The sequence below is a fragment of the Palaemon carinicauda genome, chromosome 1 (genome assembly GCF_036898095.1).
Source record: "Palaemon carinicauda isolate YSFRI2023 chromosome 1, ASM3689809v2, whole genome shotgun sequence".
Taxonomy (NCBI): Eukaryota; Metazoa; Arthropoda; class Malacostraca; order Decapoda; family Palaemonidae; genus Palaemon; species Palaemon carinicauda.
Window position 1 is genome coordinate 48364841 of NC_090725.1, and position 11721 is coordinate 48376561.

Genomic DNA, 11721 nt, shown 5'->3' on the forward strand with positions numbered 1-11721 from the left:
AGGACGAAGCCTCAAATTAATGAAAAGAAAATTTGGAACAGGGTGCCAACAGATGTTTGCTTTAAAGGATGAAAATTGAAATATTTTCCACAATAGAGATATAGTGATAAAAATTACAGAGAATTTCTATACAATGCTATTCAATAGTGATATAAGAAATACACAAATAAAAATAAATAAACACCTGATCCTTTACCAAACATAACAGTAGGAGGAGTAAAGAAAGCATTAAAATGCATGAAAAGAGGCAAAGCAGCAAGAAAAGATAGCCTAACAATTGAGTTACTAATAGATGGAGGAGATTTATATATATAACATGTATTATTACTTGCTAAGCTGCAACCCTAGTTGGAAAATCAGGATGCAATAAGCCCAGGGGTTCCAGCAGGGAAAATAGCCTCGTGAGGAAAGGAAACAAGGAAAAATACAATATTTTATGAACAGTAGAACCATTGAAATAAATATCTCCTATTCAAACTATAAAAGCTTGAACAAAACAAGAGGAAGAGAATAACATAGAATAGTGTGCCTGAGTGTACCCTCCAGCAAGAGAACTCTAACTCAAGAAAGTGGAAGACCATGGTACAATTGTAATTGTTCACTGGCCACTTTCCTCTTGGTAAGGGTAGAAGAGACTCTAGCTATGGTAAAGTAGATAACTCCTTAGGTGAAGAATAATTTTTTGGTAATCTCAGTGTTGCCATGTATATGGAGACAGAGGAGAATGAGCCTGACTATTCGGGATGTGTGTGTGTGTGTGTGTGTGTGTGTAAGCAAAGGGAAAATGAACTGTAACCAAAGAGAAGGATCCACTGTAGTACTGTCTGGCTAGACAGACGACCCCATAACTCCTTGGCGGTAGTACCTCAACAGGTGGTTGGTGCCTTGGCCTACCTACTACCTACTTATATATATATATATATATATATATATATATATATATATATATATATATATATATATATATATATATATGTGTGTGTGTGTGTGTGTGTGTGTGTGTGTGTGTAAGATAATACGCACACGGTCATTGTTGTATATATATATATATATATATATATATATATATATATATATATATATATATATATATATATATACAGAGAGAGAGAGAGAGATAACATGAATACTTTATACGCAGTATATATATATATATATATATATATATATATATATATATATATATATATATATATATATATATATATATATATATATTCCCTGACAAAGGTCTCACATACGTACATTTACCACTCCAAAACTGGAACACTCGTTAGCAAACATTACATCATTTTAAACGACGATATATATATATATATATATATATATATATATATATATATATATATATATATATATATATATATATGTGTGTGTGTGTGTGTGTGTGTGTATGTATGTATACTTTTAAAATGGTGCAATGTTTAATATCGATTGTTCTAGTCTTAGATTGGTAGAACGCTACAATTACTTGTAAAAAAAATCTGTCATTATAGTCGATTATCTTGGGTGGATTTGATATCACTAAAACTTCATCTTGGTATTATTGACGATATCTCAACTTGGAATGCAATAGCAACATCTGGAATGATTAACATTGCCCAAGACGTAACATGGTTCAACAGGACCCAACAGACGACCAGCTCCCAAATTGCATGAATCACCTTAAGAATGTATTACGTACGGACTGGCTCGAGCTGGGTTGCCAGGTTTTCTAAGTGAGAAAAGGCAAACTTCTAATCAACTGCAGCTTTAAAAGGCCAACCCATTAGTAAAAACAAGCCAAAAGTATAGCATTTAGGGCCATCCTTTTTTTATGATATTGGTAAAGGCTAACCAATTTACAACAATGGGAAAATTTGAAGTCTTTATCTTGAAAAAAGGCCAACCTGGTAACGCTGGGCTCGTGTAGGAAAGTTGCCAACGTTCAGCGGAGAGAGTGAGCGTATATAAGATAGGCAAATTAATTCAGACATTTCTCCACTTGACTAGCAGTCTCAGATACATAAGTCCACGAGTGTTTGTCTGTGATTTTCTGTGAGAATTTGTTATTTAGTGAAGAGTCTAAATAGAAAATAGAACGCGAGATGGCGGCCTTAGCCATGGTTCTCGATAATATCATGGGCTGCGTCAATACTGGCTGTTATAAGGATATAGATAATTTTAAAGAAACTCTGAAAGCGCACGAAGAGGTAGGTATCAATACGTATGAGTCTTATACTACCATAGTTTCAATTATGTTAATTGCTATTTAATTATACATTACAATTATAGGCGTGATTTATTACTTCACATAACGGTTAATAATAATAGAAATGTTATCGTAATTATACCCCATTATCGACGTATATATATATATATATATATATATATATATATATATATATATATATATATATATATATATATATATATATATATATATATATATATACATATATATATATATATAATCACTAACTATTTATTTGCTGTGAAAATAAGTGTCATTTTCGAAGAAAACTTTTTTTTCTGCATGAGAAAAACTTTTTTTTTCCTTAGTACGAAAGCTTTCCCCGTCCATAACGATAATAAAACCATCATAATTTTTGCTAAAGATAACATTAAAACTTCAGTTCGTAATACAAGACTCAGTATATTAAGATGGTAAACCACAGTTAAGGGAAAAGTTAGTAAATAGAAAATGAATAAAGAACCTACATATGGCAACCGTTCTTATTTCACAGTAAACTCTGCACGATGCCCACCAACATACGACTGACAGTCGACTATTATTATTATTATTATTAGCTAAGCTACAACCCCAGTTGGAAAAGCAAGATGCTAGCCCAAGGGCTCCAACAGGGAAAAATAGCCCAGTGAGGAAAGGAAATAAGGAAACAAATTATTATTATTATTATTATTATTAATTGCTAGGCTACAACCCTAGTTGGAAACGCAGGATGCTATAAGCCCAAGGGCTCCAACAGGAAAAATAGTCCAGTGAGGAAAGGAAACAAGGAAAAATTGGATAATTTAAGAACATTTACAACATTAATATAGATATGTGCTTTAAAAACTTTAACAAAACGAGGAGGAAGAGAAATGAGAAAGAATAGTGTGCCTGAGTGTACCCTCAAGCAAGAGAACTCTAATCCAAGACAGTTGAAGACCATGGTACAGAGGCTATGGCACTACCCGAGACCAGAAAACAGTGATTTGATTTTGGAGTGTCCTTCTCCTAGAAGAGCTGCTTAGCATAGCAAGTCTCTCTTCTACCCTAACCAAGAGGAAAGTGGCCACTGAACAATTATAATGCAGTAGTTGACCCCTTGTGAGAAGAAGAATTGTTTGGTAATCTCGGTGTTGTCAGGTGTATAAGGACAGAGGAGAGTATGTAAAGAATAGGCCAGACTATTCTGTTTATATGTAGGCAAAGGTAAAGTGAACCGTAACCAGAGAGAAGGATATAATGTTGTAATGTCTGGCCAGTCAAAGGACCCCATAACTCTCTAGCGGTAGTATCTCAACGGGTGGTTGGTGCCCTGGCCAACCTGCTTACTGAGTAATAATGAACAATTAAGATAAAATATCTTTAAAACTGTAACAACATCAAAACAAATATTTCTTAAATGAACTATAAACAGGGTTAGCCTATGTCAGCCTGGTCAGCATAAAAACATTTGCTGAGAGTTTGAACTATTGAAGTTCTATCAATTTAACTACCCAATTAGGAAGATCATTCCACACCTGGGTCACCGCTGGAATAAAACTTCTAGAATACTGTGGAGTATTGAGCCTCATGATGGAGAAGGCATGACTATTAGAACTATAATGTCCGTCCGGCATCTCCTGGCAATCGAGAGGTCTATACACTATGCGATTTTTTCCTGCATATATGTGCGGCAGCAACTGGCAATTTTGTAAATGTTTATGATAAGACTGCTATTATTATTATTTTTTTTTCTTTTACGAAATGCGTGTTTCCTTATTATTCAATAGTGACTAATGTTATTTGGGTAGTACAAAATATACATACACTGTTAACTACCGGTAATGCAAATATCTAGATGTTAGATTTTTCAGTGCAAAGGTTATAATTTATATTTTATTTACTTTTCCCCATTATCATATATCTCTGTATTATTATTATTATTATTATTATTATTATTAGTTGCTATGCTACAACCCTAGTTGGAAAAAAGAATGCTATAAGCCCGAGGGCTCCAACAGGGAAAATAGCCCAGTGAGGAAAGGAAATAACAAGAGAAGTTATTGACAATTAGAATAAAATATTTTAAGAACCGCAACAACTTCACAACAAATATTTCACATATAAACTATAAAAACTTTAAAAGAAAAAAAAAACAAGAGGAGGAAATAACATAGAATAGTGTGCCTCAAGCAAGAGAACTCTACCCCAAGACAGTGAAAGACTATGGTACAGACCAGAGAATAATGGTTTGATTTTGGAGTATCTTTCTCCTATTAGAGCTGCTTACCATAGCTAAAGAGTCTCTTTCTACCCTTACTAAGAGGAAAGTAGCCACTGAACAATCGTACTGCAGTAGTTAACCCCTTGACAAAGAGGAAATGTATGGTAGTTGCATTTAGGCATTCTTCATCTTGATAATATACTCTTATTATTAACATAATTCGAGGGATACATGTCTGGGCATATTGTTATCAACAAGTTAATTAACACTTCTAACTCTGATAAATTAGTATAAATTTTCATATGATATATTTGCATAAAATGTTAATAAAAGAAAACGATACTTTAGTAAATACTTGTTACTTTCATTTACATATGCATTGGGTATTGAAGTCGTTTGAGGGATATAGATAGTGTTATTCCCGTTGCTGAATAACCACTGATTACATGCAACGAAAAAAGACCGAACAATAATAATAATAATAATAATAATAATTAGAAAGGTCAATCGGGACTGTATTATGTTTGGAACGTTTAGTTTCCTTCGTTGAATGTAGCTCACTATTATTATTTTTTTTTTTTATCAGTCTTTTGACTGGGTGGTATTTATAGTGTAGGGTTCCGGGTTGCATCCTGCCTCCTTAGGAGTCCATCTCTTTTCTTATTTTATGCCCCATTTCTTGGATCACACTCTTCTACACGAGTCCTGGAGCTACTTCAGCCTCTAGTTTTTCTAGATTCCTTTTCAGGGATTTTGGGGTCGTGCCTAGTGTTCCTAGGATTATGGGTACAATTTCCACTGACATATCCCATATCCTTCTTATTTCTATTTTCAGGTCTTGATACTTGAAAATTTTTCCCTCTCTTTCTCTTCAACTCTGGAGTCCCATGGTACTGCGACATCAATGAATGATACTTTCTTCTTGATTTTGTCAATCAACGTCACGTCTGGTCTATTTTCACGTATCACCCTATCTGTTCTGATACCATAGTCAATAGGATCTTTGCCTGATCGTTTTCTATCACTCTCTCAGGTTGGTGCTCGTACCACTTATTACTGCAAGGAAGGTGATGTTTCTTGCACAGGCTCCAGTGGAAGGCTTTTGCCACTGAATCATGCCTCTTTTTGTACTGGTTCTGTGCAAGTGCCGGACATTCGCTTGCTATGTGGTTTATGGTTTCATTTTTCGTATGGCAATTCCTACATAGAGATGTTATTCCGTCTATCGTTCTTTGAACATATCTGGTTCTTGGGGCCTAATCTTGTGCCGCTGTTATCATTCCTTCAGTTTCCTTCTTGAGCTCTCCCCTCAGTAGCCATTGCCACGTGTCCTCACTGGCTAGTTCTTTAGTCTGTCTCGTGTATTGTCTGTGCATTGGTTTGTTGTGCCAGTCCTCTGTTCTGTTTGTCATTCTCCTGTCTCAGTATATTTCTGGGTCTTCGTCTACTTTTATCAGTTCTTCCTCCCATGCACTCTTCAGCCTCTCGTATTCACTTGTTTTCAGATATTACCCCCAGTGGTCTATTCTCGATGTTGACGCAGTCTTCTATGCTTAGTAGACTTCTCCCTCCTTCCTTTTGTGTTATGTATAGTCTGTCCGTATTTGCTCTTGGGTGTAGTGCTTTGTGTATTGTCATATGTTTCCTAGTTTTCTGGTCCATGCTGCAGAGTTTTGCCTTCATCCATTCAACTATTCTTGCGCTGAATCTGATTACTGGCACTGCCCATGTGTTTATGGCCTTTATCATGTTACCAGGGTTGAGTTTGGACTTGAGTGTCGCCTTGAGTCTGTGCATACTCTTTTCTGATTGTGTTCTTCATCTCTTGGTGTTTCACATCCCCTCCTTCCATTATTCCCTGATATTTGTATCCTGTCTCCTCTGTGTTTGATGTTGCTCCCATCTGGTAGCTTTATCCTTTCTGTCCCTGTTATTTTGCCCCTTTGTTTGTTGACTAAGGCACATTTTTCTATTCCAAACTCCATCCTGATGTCCCCAGATACAATCCTTACAGTCTGAATCAAGGTATTTATTTCCTTGGTGTTCTTACCATACAGTTTGATGTCGTCCATGACCATCAGATGGTTAATTTTGTTGCCTCTTTTCTTGAGTTGGTACCCAGTATCCATCTTCTGCAGTACTTTTGTCATGGGAATCATGGCTACTACGAATGCTTTTTTATAGTCAATCCATGCCATGCTCAGGTTGATTTTCCTTCTCCTGGTGTTCTTCATTACCATTTTGTCTATCAGGAGCTGGTCTTTTGTGCCCCTACACCTCCTTCTGCAGCCTTTCTGTTGGTGGGGGATGGTGTTTGTCTCCTCTAGGTAGTTGTATAGCCTTTCACTAATGATACTTGTTAGTAACTTCCACATTATTGGTAGGCAGGTGATAGGCTATATTTCCTTTACTCTTGTCTTTTTGTACTAAGGATGTTCTTCCTGTGGTCATCCATTTGGATGCATGGTGATTTGAGATACAATGCTGGATTTGTTCTTGAAGTTTTTGAGCCAGTATCCATGGACTTCATCGGGATCTGGGGCTTTCCAGTTTGGCATTTTCTTTAGTTGGCATCTAACTGTGTCTGTCGTAATTTCTGTGAATCTTTGTTTTATTCTCCCTGTTTCTTCTTCCTTGACTTCCTGGAGCCATGTTGCATGTTTGTTGTGTGATACTGTACTGTTCCATATGTTTTCCCAGAGTCTCTTACTTGGTTCGTCTTCAGGGATTTCTTGGTGATTGTCTTCCCTTCTTAGTTGGCTGTATAGTCTATTGTTATTATCAGTATTCTTATTCTTATTATTATTATTATTATTATTAATTTTTAATTATGATATTATTTATTATTATTATCATTATTATTATTATTATTAATCATTACTTGCAAAGCTTACAACCCTGGTTGGAAAAGCAGGATGCTATAAGCTCAGGGGATCCAACAGGGAAAATAGCCTAGTGAGGAAAGGAAACAAGGAAAAATTGAATATTTTAAGAGCAATAACATTAAAATAAATATTTCGTATAGAAACTATAAAAACTAATTGATTATGATAACCATTCCACTCATAACAAAAAACTTCTACTGTGGCTTTCCTATAGCAGGTATCAACGTGAAAATTGGATTATACAAAGTAAATGTCTATCCTATGAATCCCTGAAAATTCCATTTAGATACGAATTAGTCTAGGAGAAATTTACGTTGCCACCAAAAATCGGCATCACGGTCATACAGAAAAATGGCTGCTGTTACTTTTCTATGGAATGTATCAATATGAAAATTGAAATGCAAGTATTTCACATAATCCCCAATGAACCCTGTGAAAATCATTTGGATATCTGTACAACTCTAGGAGGAGTTTATTGCCTCACACAATTTTAGCTGAAAATGGTACTTTTTGTACAAAAATTACGACCAGGGCATGTCTGTCAGGTATGAACATGAAATTGTTCAGAAACAAAGGTTATATAATCCTAACCATCCCTAAAAATTTCACATGTATATTTATATTAGTATAGGAGTTATTAATCCCGCTGCCGAAAATATCAGCTCTCCCCACCCCGCCCTAGCTCCGAACTCTACAGAGGAAAGGAATGACCCGATTATGGGGTGGGGTGAGTTATCTTCTGAAGAAATTGGTGCTTCATATAGGGTCTCTCACTTTGTTCGCAACAATACTAATGATAATAATAATAATAATAATAATAATAATAGTGTGATGACACGTATTGAACGCAATTTCCTTATTTCTTTCCCTCACTGGACAATTTTTCCCTGTTAGAGGCATCTTGCTTTTCCAACTAGGGTTATAGCCTAGCTTATAATAATAATAATAAAGATAATACTAACAGTAATCGCGTCTTGGTGCAGCACCACACACGTCCAGTGGGACCTGTCGGCTGCAATGCGATGCTGAATGGGCAGATTTGCTGGAACGACTTATTGCACAAGCCAGTGAGATCGGAAATACTGTTAAAGTGAAAAACTGCTTCGATTCTGGATATGATGATAATTTTAGAATCTTCTATTCAGCATTTTCTTGGTATTATGATGTGAAAAATTAGATGCTAATGAAAGTGGGGAGGAAACATTAAGGTTGATTCACACTATCGGTCTGGTCATGCTCCAGTCTTGAGTTCAGTCTAGGGACTGGGGTATTCACACCTTCTGTCCAATCAGTGTCTTAGCAAAATTATGAGGAATATTGTTCATTGATACTAGGAAGTGTATTTATGCAGTGAATATTAGCCTGTTATTGTGTATAGTGTTTTTTTTCTATCATGACCGGAACGAGACTGGGGCGAAAGCGGACCGGAGCGCCGGCGTGAATGCTTCCATTTAAAATCATGTAACAATATTTGACTAGACCGTGACTGAACTGATCGCAAAGCGCGACTGGACCGTTAGTGTGAATCAACCCTTGGGAGTTTCACGTACCTCAAAAGGAAGCGAAGCAACTGTCAAAAGAAATAACTTAGGCCTTCACCTGAAACAGGTGCTCATATGCACCTCATTCCTATAGTTATGCATACTCATGAACATAAGTATTCTTATGCTGTTTATTTTCTAATCATTTATAGTTTGAAATGAACCAATACGTACATTCGAATAATACCTGTTGTTTTTATTTTGCAATAGTACGCTCAGGTCTTTGAGTCCGTAATGATAGTTTGTTATCCAACATAGATAACTTAATCTCTAAATGGCTTTCTTAATTGTCTGTCATTCCTTCATTAATAAACAATTAAAATAAAACAAGTAAATTAAACCAATCAAACCTTAACGATGATTTAAACAAAAGAAATTTATGATTTTACTTATCTAACAAATTGTACAATTCAATTTTTTACTTTTTTCAGGTTGTAGTTCCATTGTTTAATTGTGAAGGGTGTACCAGTAATTACTGTGATGACCTTGCTCCCAGAAGCCTTCCTTGTGGACACACAGTGTGTACTTCATGCATCGAGGCCATGTTTGCCGAATATAAACCATGCCCAGAATGCCATAAAAGGCAAGAAAGCGACACAAAAGATAAACTGCCAGTGAATTACCAACTATTAAGACTTACTCGGGTGTGTAAAACAAAAGAAATTAAGCTCGGCTCCAACAGGACTGTAATTTTTGCTGACTTTTCTAAGTGTCCTATCAAAGATAAAGTCTATAAGTGTAATGTCCATGATAGCCCTAAAGTGTTGTTCTGCCTTTCTTGTAATGTTTGGGCCTGTGAAGACTGCTTGGTTGTAGATCATCCTCTTCCCCCAAGGGGCACCTGTAGGGTTATCCAGTTGACTGACGCCTTAGATCAAATTAAGAAGAAGTATGAAGAAGTTGCTACGAATATTCAGAATGATATTGACACCATGAGAGAGGACTTCCAGCTCGAGTTTAGGATGCACGACTTTTGTCTGAAACACTGTTCTGAAGAGAGAAGCCATCAGCGTCTGGTGAAGGAACTGGAACCTTTGCTTGCTGGAAAAAGTGAAGGAAATGCTGAAGAAGTGAGGAAGGTCAGTGAACGCTTGAAAAAGATGATAAATTCATTTCGTGCTACTGATTCTCCCGAAGAGGTTACAACTGCCTGTAAAGAGCTGTTTGACTTCCAAGAGGAATTGAAACCCATCATTGAACAAGGAAAGGAAAGACTGACAAAGGCTCACCCGTCCATGTTGGTGCATTTCAGTATGGTAAGGAAGAATCCAGTTTATTTCAATCATAATTTTGATATTGGAATGATGAAGGTAATAATACTAGAACCCCTTCTTTGGCATGGTAGCAATGTATCCTATCAGTGTACGAACAAGTGTCAAGGTACATTTGAAGGAATTCTACATTTAAATACTAGCAGAAGCTCAGTTAGGTTTGAATGATTCTGTTTTCCCCCAAGTATGTACTCAAAACACACACACATGTATGTATATATATATATATATATATATATATATATATATATATATATATATATATATATATATTGCTAAGCTACAACTCTATTTGGAAAAGCAGGATGCTATAAGCCAAGGGCTCTGATAAGGAAAATAGCTCAATGAGGAAAGGAACCAAGGGAAAATGAAATATTTTAAGAACATTAACAGCATTAAAATAAACATTTCCTATATAAACTATAAAAACTTTAACAAAACAATAGGAAGAGAAATTAGATAGAATAGTGTGCCTTAGAGTACCCTCAAGCAAGAGAACTCTATCCTAAGACAATGGAAGACAATGGTACAAAGGTTATGGCACTACCCAAGACTAAAGAACAATTATTTGATTTTGGAGTGTCCTTCCCCTAGGAGAGCTGCTTACCATAGCTTAAGAGTCTCCTCTAGCCCTACCAAGAGGAAAGTAGCCACTGAACAATTACAGTGCATTAGTATATATTGTGAGCGAAAGGTTTTAAGTGATTCGACACACCTTTAGGACTGAAATGAGTTAAATAATATTATTTGTCTTATCAAAAAGTCTGGACTGCGTACAAGTCCTAACACATCACTTAATAGTTTTGTCTAGTAACTCCTAGTCCATTGGACGACAATAGCTTAGGGGGATTGCAATTATAATCTCGAAGGACCATGTGGGTGGTTTTTTTGCGTGATTATGGTCAGTGGTCAGCTCTCATGAATCTCCTATGGAGGAATAGTTAAATTTCTGCTTGCTGGTATCTTTTTCTATATATGAAGTTCAACAATAATACATTGTTAGTTTCAACTTGTTCTTTTATTAAGAGTTATTAAAAAAGTTAAAACTGGTTACAAGAACAATAAACACAAGAACACTGCTTAAATGTCTATTAGTTGGAAGCAAGCATTTAGACTGGCTTTAGAGGCTTGAGCAGAGTGAGGGCTTGTACGTTGAACTCTTGCTCCAATCTCAGTCTTCTTGGAGCCACCTGTCAAAAGCTTCTGGTAGCATAAAAGCAGGTCGTCTCCCTACACGACAACGTGGGAGAGACATCGGAGAGGGCGGAATCCACACACTAAGAGATCTGCTGTGGTAAAGCTGTTAGGCTCTCTTTGATAGTTTGTCATTGGCCAAGATCAAAGGGATGAAAATGGCGGGTTGTCGAGATATAATGGTGTGGAAATGCAGGTGTTAAATCTTGGGAGGTGTGAGTATGCCAGTTAATTTCCCTTGAGAAGGCGCTGGTCAACGATGGGGGTTTTAGAGGGCATGGATAGCGAGGATCTCGCGGGAATAAACCTGGGCAAGGTGATGAGTAAGGTGGTGATAAAAAAAATTCAATATAAGTAACAAAAGAGTTAACAATGCAGGCGATGAAATCTTCAGTTTGACATGGAGCGAGAGATT

General features: G+C 36.2%; 1 protein-coding gene across 1 annotated transcript in view; it reads left to right on the forward strand.

The window, feature by feature from the left end:
- Positions 1–1976: 1976 nt before the first annotated feature.
- LOC137648075 (uncharacterized) overlaps positions 1977–11721 on the forward strand; it is a 22000-nt gene continuing 12255 nt past the window's right edge. Inside the window, exons 1-2 of the mRNA XM_068381015.1 lie at positions 1977–2192; positions 9273–10097. Of these exons, the coding sequence (XP_068237116.1) occupies positions 2088–2192; positions 9273–10097 (930 nt within the window). The 5' untranslated portion in view covers positions 1977–2087. The remainder of the gene's footprint in view (positions 2193–9272; positions 10098–11721) is intronic.